The 25084-nt window shown below is 34.2% G+C and overlaps 3 protein-coding genes across 7 annotated transcripts; all 3 read left to right on the forward strand.

Moving 5' to 3' along the window:
* The first annotated feature begins 1025 nt into the window (after nt 1-1025).
* On the forward strand, nt 1026-13618 carry LOC106351654 (polyamine oxidase 2). Of its 3 annotated transcripts, none has more exons than XM_048778745.1 (8): nt 1026-1032; nt 10462-10562; nt 10645-10733; nt 10808-10921; nt 11015-11102; nt 11240-11428; nt 11505-11602; nt 12730-13618. In XM_048778745.1, the coding sequence occupies exons 1-8, from the start codon at nt 1026-1028 to the stop codon at nt 13466-13468; spliced, it is 1425 nt and encodes a 474-aa protein (XP_048634702.1). In that variant the 3' UTR covers nt 13469-13618. The 3 variants fall into 3 exon arrangements, with proteins under 3 accessions (XP_048634702.1, XP_022574176.1, XP_013646880.1); XM_022718455.2 differs by lacking the exon at nt 1026-1032 and adding an exon at nt 9520-9999; XM_013791426.3 differs by lacking the exon at nt 1026-1032 and adding an exon at nt 9521-9999 and having other exon boundaries at nt 10447-10562.
* Nucleotides 1867-7097, forward strand: LOC106351676 (transcription factor PIF4-like). 3 transcript variants are annotated; one of them, XM_048778743.1, is made up of 7 exons: nt 2032-2293; nt 5061-5134; nt 5218-5839; nt 5960-6040; nt 6224-6289; nt 6399-6695; nt 6823-7097. In XM_048778743.1, exons 2-7 carry the CDS (start codon nt 5070-5072, stop codon nt 6910-6912), a joined length of 1221 nt encoding a protein of 406 aa, XP_048634700.1. In that variant the 5' UTR covers nt 2032-2293; nt 5061-5069; the 3' UTR covers nt 6913-7097. The 3 variants fall into 3 exon arrangements, with proteins under 3 accessions (XP_048634699.1, XP_048634701.1, XP_048634700.1); XM_048778744.1 differs by lacking the exon at nt 6224-6289 and having other exon boundaries at nt 2021-2293; XM_048778742.1 differs by lacking the exons at nt 5218-5839; nt 5960-6040; nt 6224-6289; nt 6399-6695; nt 6823-7097 and having other exon boundaries at nt 1867-2293; nt 2424-5135.
* Nucleotides 13619-20638: 7020 nt separating the features above from the next.
* LOC106351635 (probable pectinesterase/pectinesterase inhibitor 16) lies at nt 20639-23149 on the forward strand. The gene is made up of 2 exons (XM_013791411.3): nt 20639-21722; nt 22279-23149. Exons 1-2 carry the CDS (start codon nt 20843-20845, stop codon nt 22947-22949), a joined length of 1551 nt encoding a protein of 516 aa, XP_013646865.2. The 5' UTR covers nt 20639-20842; the 3' UTR covers nt 22950-23149.
* Nucleotides 23150-25084: the final 1935 nt, after the last annotated feature.

The raw sequence follows: 25084 nt of genomic DNA on the forward strand, positions 1-25084 counted from the left end.
ATTTTCAATAAAAGATACAAATAATAGAAGGTGCCTGCAACAATCTTAGTACGAATACATTGATCATCTTGGGTAAATATCAAAATAAATAAATAAGTTTCAAAAAAAATCAAAATAACTAATAACTTTTCAAAGGAGGAAGAGAGTCAAAGAAACATAATATCCAAATTTTCAACTCCATGACTTTTTTTAATTTCTTCGACATGGAAAAGAGACAAACACTGAATGGGATCTATCAGTATCAGGTTTCTATAAAGAGTATGTTCATATTCGAACAGAGAAAAAAAATAAACAACAATCAAAACTAGAAAGACTGCAAGTTATAACGTAAGAAACGTTAGCCGTTGGTATATTCATGTCTGGAAGAGAGTAACCGTCTATTCTATGCTTCCACGCAGGCAGCCGCTATTGCCTCAAAGGTTTCACACTGCCTACTAACGTGGTTGCATTTTCTTCATCTTTTGTTTTCCCCGAAGATATTGGGCCCTTTCGTATACTTAAGCTTAGATTAATGAGCTTCACGCATAGGCCCATTACGTCGAAACCATTGTTATAAAACCTAGATGAATTTTATACAACTACCTTTACGATGACTGGCCATAATTTATAAGGCTAATTCGACTGGTGAATTGTCACATATATTATCTTAGATAATAACCATTGTAGAAGGCCATAGTTCCGGTGACTTGATTGATGATATATCATCTTCAGCATGCGTCTCAAACAAAACATGAGTGACTCCCAGAGCTTCATCACACTCTCCATTGCCCATTTGCACTAACTTTCTGTTTGAAAACTTGAGGACTGCCTTAATATTGCTTAATTTAGTTCCAAACCATATCTCAGAGATCTCTGAGGGGTTCCTAGCTCAAAATCTAGCACAATCCACTTCCACGTGCGTTTATCCTTCTTCCCTGCTCCATCACTGTTGCACTTCAAGACAACAAACGTACGGAGTAGACCGCTTGCACTATTTTTTTTTCCTTTTTTTTATAAACCACTTACACTATTCTATATATGTTAATATGCTATGTTATTATTACTATCGGTCGTTTATTTGGCTATCACAAGTTTGAATTGTATTACGATATATACAAATCCATATTCAAATATAAAATATATTCCTTATTATCTTCTTTCATTTTCTCTCTTAGGGTTTCACCTAAACTATTATACAATATATCCTCCTTGTTTCATCGATAGGAAAGCATCTCTTCTTTCAATCTTAATAAATGGAAGAAATCTTGATTTCATATTAAAATACTAAAAGATTTTGAAAGCATGTTGCTAGATAGGCCTATTGCTAGAGATTGATTAAGATTTTATGTTCACGGTACAATTAAGAGAAAATGACATGCATTTACTAAAGAAAAACAAAAATCATGGAGTATAACTAATGTGCTGATGTTGGAAATAGAGTCCGAGACTCCGGTGGGGATGTGGTCCATTACCAGTAGGCACGACGGTCCACGATTAATTGGTATTACGACAACATAATTAATTGCAAAACGATACGAAGTCATGAATCAATAGAGAAAGTTGAAACACTAGTTTTTTTCCATAGGTAAATGATATAAAAATATTAAAGGTTACCAAAGGTTTTTTCCCGACAATTTCTTGAGACTTGTCTGCTTCAAATTCAATAGAACATTGAACTCTGATAACAATCCGACCTTAATTTACATCGTATATGACAAAAAAAAAACGTAATTTAACTTGTTGGATAGTGAAGAATAAAACGTCATCTTACACAAATCATGTGCAGAGAAAGAAGTCATAGGAGTTGTGATTTGACAAATCCACCCTCAAATCATTGTTTGCAGAGTTCTTTTCAGATAAGGTACAGATCAGAAAGCACCTCTAGAAATCTAGCAATAGATCTCATCGCTAAATAAGAAGATCTCCACTTGTGGGTCCCATTGAATCCAACATAATGTCCCAGAACTTGCCACGTGGCGTTCATTCTTAAAGGTTACAGTACTGTTGTCCTTACAGAATCATTATCTCCTTCGCTGTAATATCTCTATCTGGCTTTAAAGTCTTTATACTCCTGTCGCTTTCTGTCTTTACCAAAAGAAGTAAAGAACCTTGCTCTCTCTCTCTCTCTCTCCTCTCTGCTTCTTCTCTGTTTCTTTCATGTTTTATGAGAGTTTCTTAACAATGTCTAATATTTAGTTTTATCACGTAAAGCTAGTGAGAGGAAAGAGAAAATTCTGGTGTGGAATTTCTACTTCCATTAATCAGGTTTCGATCTTCTTCAACTTCTGATTCGGCCAGAAACTTTCCAAATCTGGTAAGTATTCTAATACGGTCTTTTGGCTTCAGAAGATATTGTTATATTTGGAATCAGTTGTTGTTTCTTTCTTTTATTCATCTCTACTAAATTAACTATTTCTTTGAAATGATGTTGTTGTTGTGGAAAGAGAATTGTAAACCACGCGCCCCCAAAAACCAGCGAACGTAAAAGCGAATCCCTAGTTTACTCACGCCGTTAAATTCGACGAGTTCGCCGCAGTGAGTCGTCGCCGGTAGGTCTATCCACTTCGTGGTGACTTGTCTTCTCCTCTACCCCCTCTTTATCTTCTCCCCGCCATGGACCCAGTGATTGATGGTTCGACTACGCCATCGTCGCTGATGCGTTCGTTGTCTCTGCCGATACTTCCATCAACGGCTACGGAATGTCTGGAAGGTTTGGAGATCTCTGAAACTCAAACTCCTCTAGGAACTGATGTGAGAGTAACAATGGAGAAAGCTTCTCTCTCTATCACCAGTACTCTTCAGTCTGACACTACCAATCAATTACTGTTGACCTCCTCTGCTCCTCTAGTGGCGTCTTACGAAACCTCTCTGCTTGAAACTGTGGTTCCTCCGCTGACCTCAGAAGCTGTTATAGTTCAAGTACGTGATACTCCGCCACCGTCTCTGGCTTCGGTTATCTCCATCAATGCAGTAACCAGCGATGTCCCGACGTCTCAACAAGCTCCGTCCGAGACCCTTGGCTCACACTCTCACGATGATAGCAGGGTCCAAGCATCAGAAAAATTTGTCCCTTCTTTGGGATCATGGGCTAAACCTCTTTTTTTCAAACCTCCGGCCACTCCTCCCGACCCTAGTACTCCTCGAGACTATGATCCTGCATTTGTCGGGAATCAATTAGCCACTCTCTGGCCGACTTTGAATGACGAGATCTTAAACAAGCAACCTAAGGGAAAGTATCCATCCCGTACTCTCCAGCCTCCGATTGAAAAGCTACCACCGCCGGAACTAAAAGCGGATGGGAGACTCCGCTTCCCATGGGCTGCAAGATTAAGCCCTCAATCGCGAAATCTCTACCGGGCTGCCACACCAACTTACCGCCTAGATGGCACACCTGAGGTATCTATTCCTTCGAAAGTCCTTAAGCTAGGTCCAGAGAATAAGGATGAGTATATCATTGGTAAGTTCCATAAATGTGCTCTACCGCCAGGTGGTTTAGTACATGCTGTGGTGAATAGAATCTGGGGAAGAAGTTGTAAGATCAGTTGTAAGAAGCTTGGTGATTCATCTTTCATGTTCCATATCCCACACCAACCTACTCGGCAATGGGTTATTCAGCGTGGAGTGTGGCACATAGATGATTGCTTACTTTTTGTACTGCCATGGACCCCAGAAGGCTCCTTCAAAATTCCTGAAATCTCCACGCTTCCGGTTTGGGCCAATTTGAAGAACATTCCGGATTGTTGCTACTCAAGATTAGGAATAAGTCATGTCGCTTCCGGACTTGGAGAACCGATTCTTACTCACAAACCTCGACTTGATCCTACTAGTATGGGCGAGGCAAAGGTTTTAGTTGAGATGGAGCTGGACAGAGACTTTCCAAAGCTTATTGCCCTTGATGATAAGCAAGGTAACATCTTCCTTGTTAATGTTGAATACACATGGATTCCATCTATGTGTGAAAGGTGTGGTAATCTAGGACACAAAGCAAAGAGGTGTCTCTTACCTTCTTCCACTGCTCAGGTTTCTATCTCCGCATCAACCTCGCAAGACACTAGCTCTGATGTTCCTATTGTGGATATTGATACTGTTATGCAGCAAAAGGATAATGTTGAATACTCTGTACCAACTATCCAGAAAAATGATCTACATGTTAGTGGAAAAACTTCTCTTCAAACTAAAGATGATGGTGCCCATGAGCCTGAGAAACATACCATAGAGATTGAAGGTCTCTTATCTGAACTAGAAGCTACTCCTACCCTTCAACAGGAGAACCCGACTGCCTCGCCAAACTTTATCCCCACTTTACCCACTTTAGTAGATTCACAACCTACTCCCACTGCAGCATCTATTATGGAGTCATCTCCATCAACCGTTACCAACACTGAGGTTAGTGAAACTTTAGTCGTTGGTCCTCAAGCCACAACACATACACCCTTTGCATTTGAGAGCCCTGCTCAGTTCAAAGGGTCAAGAGATGTGGGAGTGGATGAAGATGGGACTGAGCCTTCTAGCTCGCTCAGCTTGACAAGAGGTGGGAGGGAAACAAAACCCCCTAGCAAATACCAAGACATGGAATGGAAGACGGTTCGAGGGAGAGGGAAGCGTGGCCGCCGCGGTCGTGGTTCTTATCACTAGTTATTGCCTTTCATTACGGTGTTGGTTATTCTAGTCTCAACTTTGGTTGTTTCATTGGTTGAGATTCAATCTTTTCATGCAAACTTTATCAAACTATAAGACTCATGTCTTATCTTGTAACATTTATCGTTTTTTTTAATATGAAAGCCCTTTTTCAAAAAAAAAAAAAAAAAAAAACTATTTCTTTGATCCTTCCTATATTGTTGGAATATATTAAAAATGTGTAACAGGAGAATGAGCACATGTTCCTGTTTTTATAATCTTAATTATTTCTAAGATAATGATTAGTGTTATAAACTACTGGAGTTGATATTATAAAACCCTACTTTATGCTTCTCTGTATCTCTTAATCATAAGTCATGATTAGCTCTGTTCACCTTTTTGAAATCAGATTATCTCTGTTCATTTATGCATCTTATTTGAGGTTGATAAAATAATTCTCTCAGAGATCTGACATGGAACATCAAGGTTGGAATTTTGAGGAGAATTACAATTTGTCCAACAATAGGAGACCTTTAAGGTATATTATGTTTAATCTAACTATTCATTTTGCATCTTTTTGAAAAATCTATATAATAGTATCCTGAGTGTATATATTTGTAGGCCACAAGATGAACTAGTAGAGTTGTTATGGCGAGATGGGCAAGTGGTTCTACAGAGCCAAACTAACAGAGAGCAAACCCAAGCCCAAACTGTGAAACATGATCATCATCAAGAAACCCTAAGATCCCAAACATTTCTTGACGATCAAGAAACCGTCTCTTGGCTACAATACCCTCCATATGAAGACCAATTCATAACCGACGGCTTCTCATCTCATTTCTTCTCAACCGGTAATCCCCTGGAGAGACCAGCCCCAGAGACGGTTAAGCACGAGGCCGGTCCTGACCCTCCAGATCAGGCCATGCCTCCTCCTAAGTTTAGGTTAACGAATTCATCATCAAGTGTCAAAGAACTAGGAAAGGAACAATACTCGGTGGTGACCGTTGGACCGAGCCATTGCGGAAGCAGCCAATCTCATAACAATCTTGATGTCTCAATGCGTCATGATCGGAGCAAAACTGTCAATGAAAGGCTTTACCATAACGCAGGTTCATCATCAGGTGGCTCCTCTGGTTGCAGCTTTGGCAAGAACATCAAAGAAATGGCTGGCGTACAAAGCATTACAACAGACCGTAAGAGAAAACATATAATAGACACTGATGGATATGTGTCTCAGTCAGATGTATGTTTTATTTTTTAGCTCATAATGTTAAGTTCTTGAAACGTGTTTCCGTACATTGCTCATATTTTTTTTATGTTTTATTTGGTTTACATTGCTCATATTTCTTGAAACGTTTTACAGGTAATAGGTAACAAATCGAACCAACCATCAGGATCAACGCGCAGGAGTCGAGCAGCTGAAGTTCATAATCTCTCCGAAAGGGTACTTCATCGGTTCGTCTAAATATAATTACTTTTGTCAAAAAAAGCTATATATAATTATGTATGATATATATATTTTTTTGATCAAAATTATGTATGATATATATATAGTAATTAATGTTAGTAGATTGTATATTTGGACAAAGAGAAGAAATATAAAACTGTTATGTGTTAATTAAAATAGAGGAGAAGAGATAGGATCAATGAGAGAATGAAGGCTTTGCAAGAACTAATACCTCACTGCACTAAAGTAAGTTTTTTTTTTTGAACATTAGCACTAAAGTAAGTTTTTTTAATATGATACGGAGATTGATTGATTAAATTGAAAAACTTGCTATTAATTTTTTTTTTTTTTGCAGACCGATAAAGCATCCATTTTGGACGAAGCCATAGACTACATGAAGTCACTTAAGTTACAACTTCAAGTTATGTGGATGGGGAATGGAATGGCTGCTGCTGCGACAGCTCCGATGATGCTCCCTGACGTACAACCTCAGCCGTTCATCCGCCAGATGCAGAGCCCGGTACAGCTGCCTCGATTTCCGGTTATGAACAATCCCGGTATAGTTTGTCAAAACCCGGTACAAAACCAAGTTTTCTCCAATCGGTTTGATAGATACATTGGCGTATTCCCACAGATGCAGGCTGCGTCTCAGGTAAGGCTCATACGACGTAGACTATTTACTTGAGTGTTATTGAGCATCAACGACGTCGTCTGCTTTAGTGCTAACTGCTAAACGACTTATGATGATTTGACACGTTGTGGTTTGATATTATACGCAGCCGATGGCGATGCTGAGATTTGGTTCTCAGGCGGGACAGCAAAGTCAACAACCGTCTGCGCCGACGAAGACAACCGACGGTTCTCGTTAGAGCTACAAAACTGACGTTGCACTTTTCTTTTCTTTTTGGTTTATTTATTTAGATAACCTTATGAACATGATTAAAACGTTATTTTCTGTATATGCGAGTTTATGTAACGTGTAATTTTTATCAAAATGACATGAGCTTTTTGTAATTCTGTAGAACCTTTAAAAGTAAAATACATGTTTGGTATCTTTTGGTATGGGTTTATTATCTGATAAAATCAAAAGATAAAATCGTAACTGTGGATTTGTCTAAGTAGTTGAAAATATTTTCCACTACCTCGTATCATACCCGTAGAATTGTTTTCTTGATAAGTGGCTATACCATCATAACATACATTTCGTTTTTGATCAAAGAAACTATATCTGATGTTAGAAAAAAGCTCAAAGAAATTATATCTAGCTAGGATTCCACTATCAAATGCATACTTATGATTATTAATCAATCAAACACAAGCTATGCTTTATGATCAAACATAATCAAACACAAGCTCTTCTTAGAAGTACATAGAGATAGAGATCTGGTCGGAGTTTGATAACTTGTTAATGTTGTATGACGTCATATTGTTCGTAAGATATGCTTTTATTTTCTTTTTGCCGAATGTTTAATTATAGGGATGGAAAAGGCAAGTCTCACATGTGAAGGAGCAGTTTCCAATGAATGTCATCTGTCATTTATCAAACATCGACATTTTAGGATTTTAGTCATGTGCTCCACTGGTAAGAATCCATTTTAGCAATAATTGAGTAAAATATCTTAGATATTTTCTTGTGCATTGTTTATTTGAAAAAATGTTAGCTGAATAAATCACATTGTTTGATATGTTCACCGATTGCTTTAACTCCTTTTCCCACAAAGTGTACAAACTGAACTTCTATATGTATGTAATCATAAGAACAACCTGCGGGTTTGGATTTTAGTTTCGAAATAATCAATACTTAAATCTTCCAACACATCTACATAACCAGGAGTTGTCCAAGACCGTCTTTAAGTTAATTTTACTGTGACCTATTGACTTTTTGTTCTAGGAAGAAAAAGACACTGTTCAGGAGTATATGGGAATGGAATAAAGAAAATGGTATGCTTTACAAATATGAGTTTATCATGGCGCACATGTGAGTTATACGATTTGGAGAGGATTGAATGTTTGTATAACGATGGCTTTGCACACTATGCCCGTGACTTATTTACCCCTTTGTTGTACCAGTTGGAATTGACTACAAACATGTATCCATTGACAGCTTCTAGAAACCTCAACTGTACCATGCATTTGTGTTTTGTGTTAAGAGTCATAATAAGCGTAAAATTAGATACACAATGAAATTAACTTTTCATATGTCCGTTTGTATGACTTTCATTTAAAAAAAAAATCAATGTGGCTCCGTCCGGTGTATATATTAGTAGTAATTAGTATCACACACTAATTTATAGGTATATTCTCTATTTCATATTCAATGACGTTCGATAGAAAATCACATACTAAAGGATATAGCAACTGTTTTGATATATTTTGTATTATGATGTTTGAAATTTTAAACGGAGGTCAAAACATTCAACGTGGCAGGATTATTGTAAATGTTTGTCTTCAATTCTAACCAGAATCATAACTACCAACATCGTATTAAATCATTTAGAAGCGTCTAAGACAATTTCCTTTGTATATTTTTCTCTTCGGATTTATATATTTTAACAGTAGAAATTAAATGTTTATTATTTGTACGATTCAAACAAAAAAGCTGACGTTTTCTCACTTTTGATTCGAACGTATTGTTTCACTACACGTCAGCCCTTCTGGACCACTTTGATCAATAAGCTGAGTAACTTATCAAACGTGCCAAAATGAGATACGCAAAAAAGAATTTCAACTTCATAACTTTTAAAAGTTAACGGCTGTAAAAAAACAATATTGGTCGGTGTATATATTAGAACTCTTTTTAGCTTTGATTCTAAATAAGCCACCTTAATTCAACATCTTCATTACATTGCATGCGTAATGCGTTGATTAATTTTTTTTTCCAACATACCTAGCATAAGTTTATATCTAGTCTAATGAAACAAGGCGCTATCATCCAAAACCATCACATCCTCAAAACCCATATCTCGCAAGTTGAACCGTGGTAACCAAATTTGTATAGAAAATGTATATATTATAGTTAATACTAAATAACGTATTATTAATATTTTTATCAAACAACTCATTAAAATGACCATAATATTTAACTATAATAACCTTTTTAAAATATTCAAAACGATAACATATCATATACTAGTGTCAATAACTTATTATTCTCACTTTATAGTTTTTATGTAAGTAGACTAATTATAATACCACTAATTGGCAATTAACTACTTCAAACTGACAAATTATTTTTTCTAAAATTGTATAATTTTATATAACTATATTACTTTTTAATCAATAACATTACATATTGTCGTTATATAGATTCACAATTCATGGATAATCAATCAGTAAACTAAGGAGCAAAATTTTAACTGATAAATTTTACTTAATATCACTTCATCTTTTTGATAATTATTAAATTTTAACTGATAAATATTAAAAAAATTGATAAGTGACCATTATAAAGCAACCCAACCTACTTTTCTCGACTTCAGGAACTCGAAAGCCAAATTAAACCTGTCTCCTTTTCTCTCTCTAGCAGCCTCTGTTCTTTTTTTTTGTTCTCCTTGAAACTTTCTCTCTCTTTTCTCATCTCTGCGATTTTGATATTCTCTCCCGATTGTTTCGCTTGAATTACGCATCAGATTTCTCCGATCATCACCGATCTACGTTCATACTGATCGGTTTGAGCAGGCAGAGTGAAAAAATAAATTAAAAAAACAGAATCAGGAGGGAGAGAATTGTGAAGAAAGAGAGAAATCGCATGAATTTGTTTGGAAGCCTGATCTTTTCATCATCGATATCGAGCCACTTTACGACTTGTCTTCTTATCTTCATCCTTCATTTTTCTCCTCAGCTTCCTTCTAATAGTAACAATAATAATAATAATAGTAATCGTAATTCTAATCGTTTGATCAATTGAAAAAAAATCATGGAGTCGAGGAAAAACTCTGATCGTCAAATCCGCAGAGGTATTGTATTATTTTCACCTTTGTCGATCATTTTTTTTTTTTGCGTGTCTGAATATACGAGGAATCTAGATGACTTCTGTAACAAAAGTTTGGCTTCTGTAATAAATAAAAAAAAAGTTTGGCTTCTGTAATAAAAGTGTGGGTTCTGTAATAAAAAAGAGAGTTTTTAAATTTTCTCGGTTATTAGTTTTGCCCTCGTGTTGATTTCTCCGTCGGTGATTTGATTCCCTTTGTGGTGTCTTCGTGTTTTGGCTGTATTTGCTGATTGCCACAAGATATGTTGTGTGTGGGCTCGTTGTTTGTTTTTATTGTCTAGTCATCTTTTGACGATGTGTAGGTGTTACCGTAGCTAGAATTGTCACACGTTTTTTTTTTTGGTTATAAATCGTTAATTTATTGGACTTGAATGATCGTTGATTCGTCCTTGTTTCATAAATATTATCACAGCTAATTGCTTTTCAGCTGGTGGGAGGATGAAGACAAGGTCGCCTTCTGTGATAGTTATTGGAGGTGGTTTTGGTGGAATCTCTGCTGCTCGTACTCTTCAAGATGCTTCCTTTCAGGTCTGTATATCCCCTGGAAACTGTATATTGCAACTTGGATTCGTTTAGGATGATGATCATCACTTTCTCATGTTTTTTTTAGGTTGTGGTACTAGAGTCCCGTGATAGGATTGGTGGAAGAGTTCACACTGATTACTCATTCGGTTTTCCTGTTGATCTTGGTGCATCATGGTAATCTTTTTGATCTTTTTGATGTTTTTGAGTTCTTGGTTACCTTTGCTAAAGCTGTAGCATTCTTGTTCCAGGCTACACGGAGTGTGCAAAGAGAATCCTCTGGCACCAGTAATTGGGAGGCTGGGACTGCCCTTGTATCGTACTAGTGGTGACAATTCGGTCTTGTATGATCATGATCTTGAGAGGTGTGTATTGTACAACAATTCGGATATACCTAATCTTAATCCTACATTTTTTTTAATATAATTTTTATTCTGTGCAATTCTTTGTTTCGGCAGCTATGCTTTGTTTGATATGGATGGCAAACAAGTTCCTCAAGAGTTGGTAACAGAGGTTGGCATAACTTTTGAGCAGATTTTGGAAGAGGTATTTGTCCCTCACATTCATTTGCTTTTGTTCTTTTTTTTTTATCAACCTTTATTCTTTTATTACATCATATTATGATGCTTGTGAGTCTTTGTTCTACACTCAGTCTTAACTAGATTCTTCCTTACCAAATCCAGATCAATAAAGTCAGGGATGAGCAAGAGGCGGATATGTCAATATCTAAGGCTTTCTCAATTGTGTTTTCAAGGAAACCAGAGTTGAGGTTAGAGGGGCTTGCACACAATGTACTTCAGTGGTACTTGTGCCGCATGGAAGGATGGTTTGCTGCCGATGCTGACACCATCTCCGCAAAGTGTTGGGACCAGGTTTCTTTACATTCTTCCTTTTGCAGCTAAAATACCATGTCTTGATTGTCTCTTTAACATCCCTAAACATGTGCAGGAGGAGTTGCTTCCTGGTGGACATGGTCTTATGGTTAGAGGGTATCGCCCTGTCATCAATACTTTGTCCAAAGGGATTGATATTCGACTAGGCCATAGGTAAAGCTTTGCGCTTTCCAAGTGTTTTTAGCATGTTTTACTTTAAAATAATCATAAAAAGTTTATATCACAAATATAGTTTCCAGATAAAAAAAATGAAAGAGTAAAAAAGACACACATAGGGTTAATTGATCTAAAATTAGGATTTAGTTTTTGGGATGGGGTTGAGAGCTATGGTTTAGAGTCTAGAATCTATACTATTAAAGCAAAATCCCTACTAGGATTTTGTCCTTAGTTTTTCAAATTATTTACATTTCAATGCCACTGTCATTTTTTATTATTTTTAATAAATTTCTGCAACAATAAATACAACCAATCAGATTTATTTTATGATTAATCAAATATTTTAAAGATACTTTAGTATCCACTATATATAGAAAATAACAATACTAACTATATTTTGAAATACAATATCTAGAAAGTTACGATTAAATATGATGCATGTGTTTTCCTAAAACTGAATACCCTATTTTTACTGGTCTCACCAAACGCTTTATTGACAAACCATAACACACACAAAAAAAATTACCCAATGGCTGTTAATATGTTGGTCGATTACTCACGTCAGCTATTCCATAATCTCAATTTGATACCAGTTTTTATATGATTAAGGATTGCGTATTAGATTTAGGGATTTTAAAAAAAAATATAATAATTTTTTTAATAACAAATAAATTATGTAAAAGTTACTACATAATAAAATTTATATTATTAAACTCTTAAAAACTAATTTCTATGAGTATAAATATGCAACTTCTTATATTATGTATTTAGGCCTAACACATATGAATGTACAAACAACACAATTTGTAAATAAGATTAGATTATGTTATGTAAAAATTATTTAATCTTATAACTAACAAATATTTATAAAAAAAATTAAAAGGAACAAATCCCGCGCTTTTAAAGCGCGGGTCAAAATCTAGTTTATGATTTAAAATAGAAAATTATTATAAATGTATAATTCAATAATAGTATCTTAATCTTTTGTTTTTTAATAAAACTTATTTGGTTATTTCTTTTTTGCGGGCTATTTTGTTCATAAAATTATTTTTATGTCTTTTAGGAGATTTGCCTTTTTCTTTAAGGTTGTTGTAGCCATAACCTATGGTTCTTTTGCTTCTCAGGGTTACTAAGATTGTAAGACGGTACAATGGAGTGAAGGTAACGACAGAAAACGGTGAAACATTTGTTGCAGACGCTGCAGTAATCGCTGTTCCTCTCGGTGTCTTAAAATCCGGAACCATAACATTCGAACCAAAGCTACCAGAGTGGAAACAAGAAGCCATCAACGACCTCGGAGTAGGAATCGAAAACAAGATCATACTCCACTTCGAAAAAGTCTTCTGGCCAAAAGTAGAGTTTCTCGGAGTAGTCGCAGAAACCTCCTACGGCTGCAGCTATTTTCTAAACCTCCACAAGGCCACAGGACATCCAGTTCTTGTCTACATGCCGGCCGGTCAGCTCGCCAAAGACATCGAGAAGATGTCTGATGAAGCAGCTGCGAATTTCGCCGTCTTGCAGCTCCAGAGGATACTTCCTGATGCTCTCCCTCCGGTGCAGTATCTAGTATCGAGGTGGGGGTCTGATGTGAACTCGTTGGGATCTTATAGCTATGATATCGTGGGGAAGCCTCATGATTTGTATGAGAGGCTAAGGGTTCCGGTGGATAATTTATTCTTTGCTGGTGAAGCGACGAGCTCGAGTTTCCCGGGGTCGGTTCATGGGGCGTATTCAACTGGTTTGATGGCTGGTGAGGATTGTAGGATGCGTGTGTTGGAGAGGTATGGTGAGTTGGATCTGTTTCAGCCTGTGATGGGTGAAGAAGGACCTGCTTCTGTTCCTCTTCTTATATCTCGTCTCTAAAACTCATTCATCTTTTATCAAACCAGTCTATGCAATCTGTTGTGCTATAAAGAACCTGTAAGTGATTTGGCTTGTCTTGTTGGGAAAACAATAACTATTATAGTGTTGGATCATTAAAACTTTTGAATGTGAACATTATGCCTTGTGATATATTTATATCCCTATTTATATATGACAATCACCTTTGAGGATTTAAGTATTAACTTTTCTTACTTCCGCTATAGCCTATAACTCATTTCTCTCTTTTTCTGTGGAATTTAGTACACTAGTTTTTTACACTATGTTATAAATTTTCATGTAAATATATTTTCTTTTAATTTGTATAATTGTTAACAAATCAATTTTTTTCTAAGATTTTTTTTTTGAATGTTAAATTTTATTCAAACAAAAAAAACCACTTTGTTTACATTTACGCTTCATATGAAGGAATGAAAATTGGAACATTTATGATCTACTCTTCTACTGGTCTTGTGGAAAACCAGTATCTAAGACCCCTCTCCAAGCGAGCATCCCATGCTCTTTGTACAGAAAGAAATCTATTTCTTGTATTCCTATCTATGGTTCTGATCAGAATTGCTGAAGTTGAAGGCTTCTCTCCATGCCTCCGCCCATTTCTTTCCATCCATATACCATTTTTCTAAGATTGAAGATTAGTAAACATTTAATCAGATAGTTTTCACTATTTTCACAAAAGAAATACACAATGCAATCAAAGAAAAAACAATGGCCTGTAAGTTATAACTCATAGTAAGACAAAAACCAGATTTTATATTAAACATTTTCTATTAATTTATATGATTGTCAATCATTTTTGATAAAATTTGAAACTTCTATTTCATAATATATTTAATATTAAGAGATATTTAATCAAACCACTGAACTCAAAATGTTTTACTACCTTGACCTAAACACAATGCTATCAAAGCAAAACTATAGCCTGTAACTCAGAATAACTTCTTTCAAAAAAGAAAAAACTCAGAAAAACCACTTATGAGGAAGAAAATGTAGAACAGAACTTTTAGGGTCCAATGTTACAAATGTGAAATAGAAGCGCTGTGAATTGCAATAATGAGTATGTTGAGGGGTACATTGATAAATTTCATAAATTACGAAATGGAGAAAAGAAGATAAGAGTAGAACAGAGTTTAGTTCATCCTCTCCAGTTTCTTCTCAGCATTTCAGTACGGTATATTTGTCATTTCGCACGACGCAGACCTTTTGATAAACTAGTCCAGATTCCATTACTGTTTCTTGACTTTCTTCTACGATCTTTCTGAATCCTCGAGTATGTAAAGCAACCACAAGTGAGCGATCACAAAGCCAAAACATACAAACGTACGAGAAAGAGGCTAAAGGAGAAGATGGTACACGATCATTATGCAGATTTTTACGTACCAAAAACATTAAAGAGGATCTACAAATCAGATAACACAGATCATACTAAGCCAGAATAGGTCGAGATCTGCCATATTTGCCACAAAAGCTTTTTTTTTATCAAGATCCCAAGATCATCCCCTTATAATTCCATAAGCTTCACATCCTCCACATGATTCAGATATGTGTGAACATAATATCTCCCTCCACTCCCAAACGCTCCCATTCCTTGGATTACAACTCTTGTTACGCCACATTCAGTCATTCTCCATGCCGGTTTCTCAGTTCCTCCTAATGTCAGGACTTGATGCTTCATAGGTCTGTCGTTGCGATGACGGATCATTAACGTCATGGTCCCTGGATAGCAACTGAAGCTATAGAAAAGAGTCTGTGACGAAACCAGGAAGGAGCCGAAGCAGTGACACACCCGTTCAATACCCTGATCACAATTCACAATCTGATAAGCGATTGGGCCCATATCTTGAGCTTCGAATAAATAGTTAATGGGCTGTGTGGCTCTGTGTCCTAATCTAACTATCTATTTCTGTTGACGTAAGGCCCAAACTTGAAGTTCAGATGCCCCAGGTGGATGATCAGGTTCTCCATCTCATCATGCATGACTACAACATCATTATTGGAGTTATGTATTATAATTTTCTTATATATTAATTTACGAGCCTATGAAAAACTTGAAAAATTTGTTAAAGTCTCTCGTTTATATTTAATTTTGGAGATTTTAGTTTATAATTTTGATGTAGATAGAGAATTATATGTGTTTAAAAAGGACTTAGTATTTTCATAAACTCCTAACGATTTACAAGAATTAAGGGGAACAGGTAGAAATGTTAATAAGAATGTGATGAAGCTAAACGCCCATCCACATGAAAGTCAATCATGGTGAAAATGGACCAAAAGTTTCTAAATACCAAATACTCAATAATTTAAGTTTGAGTCCTTGAAAAGTTTTCGTCAACGATCATCAAAAGCTTTTCAATTCATCGTAGCTCAGAACAGTACTGTATGAAAGTTAGTCCGTGGCAACTGTCATACCAAAAGAAACAAAAATAATAATATAAATTACACAATTTTTTTACTGAAAATACACATTTGTTCATAATTGGATTGACTTGTAAAAAAAAAGATGACCTCACACACACATACAAGTACGCAACACATAATACATAACATTGACTCATAGTCGTACCACAAACCCATTTGCATTTTCCACCAATTATAGAATTATCTTCTTCTCATCACCTTTTGCCAATAATAATTAGTAGCTTTCTATTGGATTTTTCTATAAATTATGTAAATGAGAAGAGAATATTAAAGTCTTTTGCATGTCCTGTTAAATGATACAGAACAAAAGCGTTAGGTAGCATTCACAGTTCTAAGACGACCTTCATTTTCTTGTTTCTGTGTAAACGATTCAAATCAATCAACTTCAAACTCTTAACCAAAGTTCTAATTTTTCCTTATATTTTGTTGACTAGTTAACAAAAATTTTGCTCTCGAAAGAAATTCCAACTTTGGAACGTTGAAGCATTTTATTTGACTGCAATAATCTCAATTTAGTAGAGAAAAAATTGAGAAGATGTAGCTAGCTAGAGTTCCCCACATCCATGGAATAGTTATTGTTACAAAGGTGCAAGGACCAGCTCTAGCATCCAAATAATTTGCAAGCTTTAAATCTTCTTTTTCTACTTAAAATATATTAGAAAATTGTCGTTTATACTTTCACATTATTATCGGCAGCTTTTAAACTGTAAGCTGGAATTTTGTTATTCATAGAAAATTAATCAACTAAATCTACATAAAACACATATGTTAATTAATCAAATCACTGATAGTCTATCCTTTTCGCTCTCATTTGGCATTGAGAAACACTTGAGCTTATCGTAAGGTCCCTATTGATTTGTCCCGTTTCAAAACTATCAAAAGTTAGTTCTTACGTATAGTCAATCATCAAATCATCTATAAACTTATAATATTTATATCTATCAGATACTCCTTATATACTATATTTAATAAAGTAGATATATAGCTATTTATACACATAATATATAGGACAAAATCCGAACTAAATTATGTATTTGTTCTTTAAAATATAAATTAGTTGAATTAATTTGTAGTATTATATATAAGCACATTATTGCGTGAATTAGTTATGCATGCATTTATTAGACAAGACAGTATACTTACCAGTTATAGATGATATATAGACAGACGACGTCTGAAGTCATTAGCAAGCTCGGAGATATATACTTCATGAGTTTTTTTTTTTTTTTTTTTTTTTTTTTTTTTTTTTTTTTACTTCATGAGTTTAGTGTCATCCTTATCCATCATTTACGGTTGATTAATGATTTACTAAATAGCAAGAGTAGAATACATGATGTAAACATAGTGGAATATTATTTTTTTCAAAAAAAAACATAGTGGAATACAAGGTACGATTCATGTAGAACAAATACGATAATGTTCATTGTAGTTAATTAGTATAGAACTATCGGGGCAGAAAAAAATAAGTCAACGCGTTGCCCGAAAAATTGTATACGAATGTACCTGATTTAAAGAAAGAAAATTCCATAAAAATACTTCAACTAAATTTTTCTTAAGCTTTTTAAGATTCATTTTTCCGCTATCCACTTTAGTACTTCAACTAATTATTTTGCCCAGTTTAACATATAAAATTTTAATACCCAAACTATTTTTATTTTAATCAAAAAATATTAATAAGTTTCAAACGAATATTAAAAAATCTTCGAAATCTAAAAAAAAATTCTAAATTCCCACTTTTAGTTTAAGTTATAGGGAAGAAATTAACTAAATAATGAAAACTATTTTAAATTTATAAAAACTTAATTTTGATAGAAAAATAAATAAATTTGTTTTCTATTCCCAAAAAGAAACCAAATTTGATATTTAAAAATAAAATTTCTATTACAAAATTTAAGATTATCCACAATTTAGTTACATTTATTTCTAAGACTTAAAATAAAACTAGAATTTTCATATTTTGTGAATTTTAGAGGTTTTAAAAGAAAATTATTTGAAACTTATGAATATTTTTGAATTAAATAAAAACAGTATGTGTATTAAAATGAACATCATTTTAAAAGTGTGTGTATTAAAATAGGAAAAATAATTAGTTGGAATATTAAAGTGGGTAGCGAAAAAAATTTGGATATTAAAACGCTTAACAAAATTTAGTTGGAGTACTTTATGAAATTTTTTCTTTAAAGAATTAACCAACCTTAGGATGAAATGTTTAGGGAAAAAACTTTTAGGATGAAACAAAGAGTGACCAACACATTCATAAAGAGAACATATGTACATACTTCTCATATTATTTTAGTTCTGTTTACCATATATTGCTCATATATATAGTACTTGAAGTCTTGAAACTTATCGTCATGTAATTTTCATGACATTTAGCAAATAAATAGCAGAGAATATACAAATTCTTTAATTTTTATTTGCTGTCACAAACACCCACCACTTGATATTTCAAACTATTATTAGTCTTAATTCTAATTCCTATTTCAGCAGGTTCACCTTCATTTATTTAATACATAACGAACTACATTACTTTTGACCCCAAAAAAAACCCAACTACATTACTGTCGCAGAAAAACTAGAGTTCTGTAGATGATTGAACCGTGAACTAAGTATTGTAGTTGGTTTCAAATATCCTCAATTATATATTGTAATAGCCTGGGTTATTTTAAGAAATTGTAATCTACAACAACCCAAAAACTATAAAACTAAGCATAAATAAAATTAACTTTATTAGACAAGCCCCATTGAACTAGTTAGCTGGCTTAACTTTTCGTAAGTTTTACACAGAAAAAAGGTTTATAAGTGAAGTTACAAAAAAAAAGAAGGGGTTTATAAGTTATAACACATGCATGCAGTTGCACAAACAAATAAGTTATATGACATGCAATAGTATAGTTCTTTGGTACGAATGTTAAATTTGCAATAATATAGTTTCTTTCATTTGCGTTCTCAAATTCAAATAACCTGTGCTATATACCCTTAATTTAAACTGTGTTTAAAAAAACTTAATTTAAACTAATATGATTATTGACTGCTGAAAACAACAATCGAAAAATAATTCAAAAATGTAATACAGTAAAATTGCATGAAATTTTTTTATTACACAAGTATAAGATGTATGAGTAATTGATCTGACCGCCATTTTTTCCTTTTTTAAAAGAAAAAAGGTGTAAAATAGTTTCTACTTGCATTCTTTTTTGTATAACCTTTTAATACCATATAAGTTTCCTTAGAATTCTTGAGAACAGAAGTGTTAGCTTTGTTCCCGAAACTGACAAGTGGGTGAGTGGTGACGTCGCGTCGTTGAATCTTCTTTGATGATTACATAAGATGGAACCCACTATTTTCTGTCAATTTAGGTTTGGCATTATCATTATGACATTATCCATGCACAAACCAAAATCAGACAATTTATTATTTTCTCCTAATAATTAAAAATGAGACATTTGCCCCCAAAAAATAACAACGAAAAATATTGTTCAACAGTTAACACACACGAAAAAATATTATATATGAAGTTTAAAAGCAAGTATATCAAAAATAAGTTCGATTTTTATTTTGGCATTGTATATTTTTTGTCGCAAAGCATCTCAAATTTCTTGCTAGTTTTTTTGTCGATACATGTTTGTATGAGTATCACTGGATTTTTTAGTTATATACTTATAAATTTATCATGCATAGACATAAATAAAAACCGTATTAAATAGTTATTTCATAACAACATCTATGGTTGTGATTGGTAAAAGTAAGTAAAAAGTGAAGTAAATAAAAAGTGAAAGCCAGCGAAAAACAAAACAGATGGTAAAAAGAGAGAGAATAAGAGAATTATAAGTAAATGTATTTTTCCAGTAAATGTCAGTAAATTTTAGAGTGTTTTTTTCTATCTGCGCAGTAAATGGTTAAAAAGGTAAAAAACTTCATTTCACCTGATAGGAAAAGATTTAGCTGAATTTAGAGTAAATTTATTTTCAGAATAAATATTTACTCTATTGATACCGTCTCAACCTATATACTTCATGTCTCTTTCTCAAAAAAAATAAAAATAATCTATACTTCATCTCTCGTGATGAATTGTTTGTAATCAGTTACGAACTAGTTATACGCGGTTTGCTTTCGAAGGTTACACTTTCTGCTGCCCAATAAAAACGATTGTTAAACAAAACATAAATGAATGAATTTCACTTAAATGTTACACTTGCATATATCCTACATACCTAGAATATACTAATTCTTTTTTTTTTGAAAAAAAGAATATACTAATATATTGATATGTTAAAAAGCAGGAAATCTTTGTGAATACTACGCACAGTCTGGCAAATTTAAAGCTCTTACCCTTCGTTGCTTCACTCTTAAGGTTTATGTTTAAAGAACTAACTTCATCTATATGTGGCATACCACTGTAATTAATCATAATTTTTGAAAAAAATGTTTACTTGGTTGCATACATATATATATATAGTATGTCTTAATTTTTGTCACATAAAATATGGTAACCAATAAATAAATAAATCGAAAATTTATGTATTGCTTATGCTGAAGAGCATTTAGTTCACTAATTACGGTTACAATAGATCAATAAGATTAAGCTTGGTAAAACATCAAATGTTCTGAAATATCACAAAACTTTTGAGTCACTAATTATCATATGGAAGAAGACTAGATTAGGTACTGTTTTATTACGAAATAAAGTTAATTAATCCTTGCTCAAAAAAAATAAAAATAAAGGTCAATTAATATGGATGCATTATGTTATTTATGAAATAAATTACAAGGTTTCGTGATCATTATTCATTGTGGTATATCATATTGCTCGAAACATAAGAGTCGTGTAGTAATAAGAAACAAAATAACAACAAAATGTGAACACTCCAATGTTAGTATATATACACACATGTATCATTAAGCTACTACTACAACAGCTCACAAATCATTAAACCTAAAATGGCTTCATCATCAGCAATATCAAATCATAGGATTACCAAAACACTAATGACTTTACTCATCATAAACTTTTTATACCAAATTCAAACCACATCAGCGGTAACCAACTCCAATTCCTACTCCCACTTCTCAAGATTCACGAGACATCAAAGCTCATCATCAAGAACCAAACAAGGGTTCCTCGCATCTATCCAAGAGAGTATGAACCATGCCCTCCGGGCTCGTTCTCTTGCCTTCAACCTAACTCTTTCTCATCGAACAGCAGAACTCCACATAGTCGATCCCATCCACGACTGCCTTGAGCTACTCGACGACACACTTGAAATGTTGTCTCGCATCACTTCAAGTGATGACGAAGAAGATGTTCACACATGGCTAAGCGCAACACTCACGAACCAAGACACTTGTGAGCAGAGCCTCCAAGAAAAATCTAACTCTTACAAACACGGAGTTGCGATGGATTTTGTCGCAAGAAACCTATCAGGTTTACTTACTAACGCACTTGAGTTGTTCGTATCCGTGAAGTCTAAACCCCAGAGGCTCTTGTCGGAGCATGAGCATTTTCCGAGGTTTGTTACTTCGTCGGAGGACCGGAGGCTTCTAGAAGCTCCGGTGGAGGAACTGAAGATTGATGCCGTGGTGGCTGCAGACGGAAGCGGAACCCACAAAACCGTAGGAGAAGCGTTGTTGGCTACTTCATTAGCGAGTAGTGGGGGAAGGACCGTGATTCACTTGAAAGCTGGGACCTATAAGGAGAACATTAACATCCCGACGAAGCAGAAGAACGTTATGTTAGTTGGTGATGGGAAGGGCAGAACGGTCATAGTAGGTAGCAGAAGTAACAGAGACGGCTACACTACTTACAAGACTGCCACCGTCGGTAAGATATTATTCAATGATTATATAAAAAACACTTTCCATTCCAAAAAAATAAATATTTTATAGCAAAAAATGTTTATACATAATCTTTTATGATTTCTATTAATTTATTAATATTCTTAAGATTACATTAAATTTTTTTAAAAGGTTATAAAACCTGTTATTAGTTTAGTTTTATTAAAAACTGACAATTATAGAAAATGCAGTATTATAATACAAATTTAATGTATTTTAAATATGTGTAAAACATATATCTATCGTTAAATATGTGTAGTGATTTTGAATTTAAGGAACTATTATAATTGCCCCAAATAAAAAGATAACTATAAGTATGAATTTTTATGTTAAGATTTTTTTAGGTTTAGAAAATATATAAATCAAATGAAATAAGTGTATGTTTTTTTCCTTTTAATAAAGTTATAAACAAATTTAAGAAAATTGAGTTTTGATCAATTTTTGTACGGTTTATTTTCTTAACGATTTTGTTGGTACAGCTTAATCAGATTCAGACCGGTTAACTAATTTAGTTTGGTTATGTCTTTTAAAAAATTTGGAAGCTGCTATGGGAGATGGGTTTATAGCGCGCGACATAACAATCGTGAACAGTGCCGGACCCAGCTCAGAGCAAGCGGTGGCCCTCCGTGTCGGAGCAGACAAATCCGTCGTGTACCGATGCTCCATCGAAGGATACCAAGACTCACTCTACACGCACTCCAAGCGACAATTCTACCGAGACACAGACATCACCGGAACCGTCGACTACATATTCGGAAACTCCGCCGCAGTGTTCCAGTCCTGCAACATCGTCGCCCGTAAGCCCTTATCGGGTCAGACAAACTTCGTGACGGCGCAAGGGCGGAGCAACCCGGGTCAGAACACCGGAATCTCTATACAGAACTGCAAGATCACGGCGCAGTCGACGACTTACCTTGGCCGGCCGTGGAAAGAGTATTCAAGAACGGTGGTGATGCAGTCTTTCCTCGACGGGTCGATTCACCCGTCGGGTTGGTCTCCTTGGTCGGGTGGTTTCGGTCTCAAAACTCTTTTTTACGGGGAGTTTGGTAACTCGGGTCCTGGATCATCGGTTTCGGGTCGGGTTAAATGGGCCGGGTATCATTCATCTTTAACGGTGAAGGAAGCGGAAGGATTTACTGTGGCTAATTTCATTGGCGGGACGATGTGGTTGCCGTCAACGGGCGTTAGTTTCGACTCTGGCCTTGTGAAGTGAGCTTAATTACAAATTTACAATTAAGCTCGTATGTGACAATTATCTTAACTGTGTTATAGTCATCATAACTGAATTATGACTTGTGAAGTTGTGTGTAATACTGTGTGCAAAATATTCCCTTTCTATTATTTGTTTATCAAATGTAAGTTAAAAAAGATGCCGAATAAAATCTGTATATGTTACAGGATTTTTACTACTAATGTGTGTTTATTTTAAAATTTATATATATTTTTTGTATCATAGATAGTCGTTTTAGGTTTTCTGTTTAGTTAGTGATTGCGAATAACTGGACATACATCTTGTTAGCAAGAGATAAGAGTTTAACAATGTGTAATAAGTTGAAGGGTATTGTTGTTAATGAACTGTATTGGACTGAAAACTATAGGCCATTGATAAGGCCTAAGCCCATCCAGTAATATGTATGTAGACTGCAAACAAACGATGATAAAAGACTTCTGTAAACCCGTACTTAAGACTTATAACACACTCACTAATCTTGGATTATGCTATTTTGGCCAACTTATTTTGTTCCTTTTCTTAATAATATTTGTCAAATGGTTGGTCTATTAATATAGAATGTGTACACTAGTCCAAATTCATTCAAAAAGACTACATGCGATGATTTTGAGTTTTTCTTCATGCATACGCCAGAATTTTTTTTGATCAAAATGTTGTATGATGCAGCCTAGCTTGTGTATTACAAGTGTGCACATGCTACAAATAAAATGTGTGCTTGTAGTTAGCAATTTTTTCTAAGCTATGAGTACTTAATTGTTTTTCATTTACAATATAGATTTATGAACATAATTATCTTAAGAGTTTTGTTTTGTTTCTCCTTAGTTTAATCTGGCAACTTAGTTTTATTAAACATAAATCAGTTAAATTTTTTTATGTCAGTTTACTTTTATATTGCTTTTTTCCCTAGAGTAAGAGGTCATATGGAGAAATTTTGGTACCTTGGTTATTGAACTATGTTAAATGTTCATTGTCATATCATTGACAGTTTGATTACCACAGCCTCGCAAATGGTTCCATTACCCAATATCAAAGAAGCTTATCTGGCTTGTTGCTACTTGCTAATGTTTACTCACAACAGTCTCTATTAGTAGAACGAACGAATTAATTGTGATTTTTATTGGTTAACTATTTTTGAAACTGAATAATTCTGATCAAATGGTTGGTCTATTAATAGCTAATTTAATGTCACCGTATATCAGTCCAAATTCTAAACTATTCAAAGATGCTACGTATCCGCCCAAAAAATATCGAAATTATGTACATGATGGGGATTAGTTTGAATATCATAGCCCACATGTTATAAACAAGTATTTATGTTGAACTAAAATGAAAGAAGTTAGCTCAATATAACATGAGTAGTTAATTTAATTCGCATGTTTTGGTCTTTGTGGACATGCAAGATGAAAAGTTTAAAATGGACTAAGAGTTGTATATTATAGAATTTCTTTTACAATTTAGCCACTCTGAATTGGATACTAGTAATCTACATTTTAACACCATACATCAACTTTCGGATATGTAAGCACTCGTTGAAACTTCTAAATGATGGAAAAATATAATATAGAGTTTTATTTTGTGTGAGAGCCTTATACCAACTAACCATAATTGAAGAATAGTGATTAACAATAATTAATTAAAAAGTTTAAATGAAAATAAAAGAGTTAATTAGGAAGTGGTCTTCGTTTGGACTTGGAGTATTAAAATCTTGCCTCTCTAACAATAGGCAAGATTGGCCCACCTTTTCTTTTTACACGGTTCCGGTTTCTCAACAGAGACAATCAAACAAGAATCAAACATTGAGCTTCTGTACATATGTATATTTGTATGTATGCGAACACTGGACACTAAATTTATCCCACGTGCAAACCTCTTTCAAACCATTTGTTTCTGTCCGCTTATTTAAAATTTTGCGAGTTTTATAAGCCTTAGCGTTATTTATACATTCTACATGTTTAATTAGTACGATCTTTCATATTTTGGAGTTTCAAACTCATCTGTCTCTCTTCAAATTTTGTTTTTCACCGATACCTGATCTTTTATCTCTTTTGTTTGAACTTTTGTTTGGTCATTCTTTTAAGCAAAATCATAAACATGTTTAATCACTTTTCAGATTTCTT

This window comes from Brassica napus, chromosome A4, assembly GCF_020379485.1.
Source record: "Brassica napus cultivar Da-Ae chromosome A4, Da-Ae, whole genome shotgun sequence".
NCBI classification, from domain to species: Eukaryota; Viridiplantae; Streptophyta; class Magnoliopsida; order Brassicales; family Brassicaceae; genus Brassica; species Brassica napus.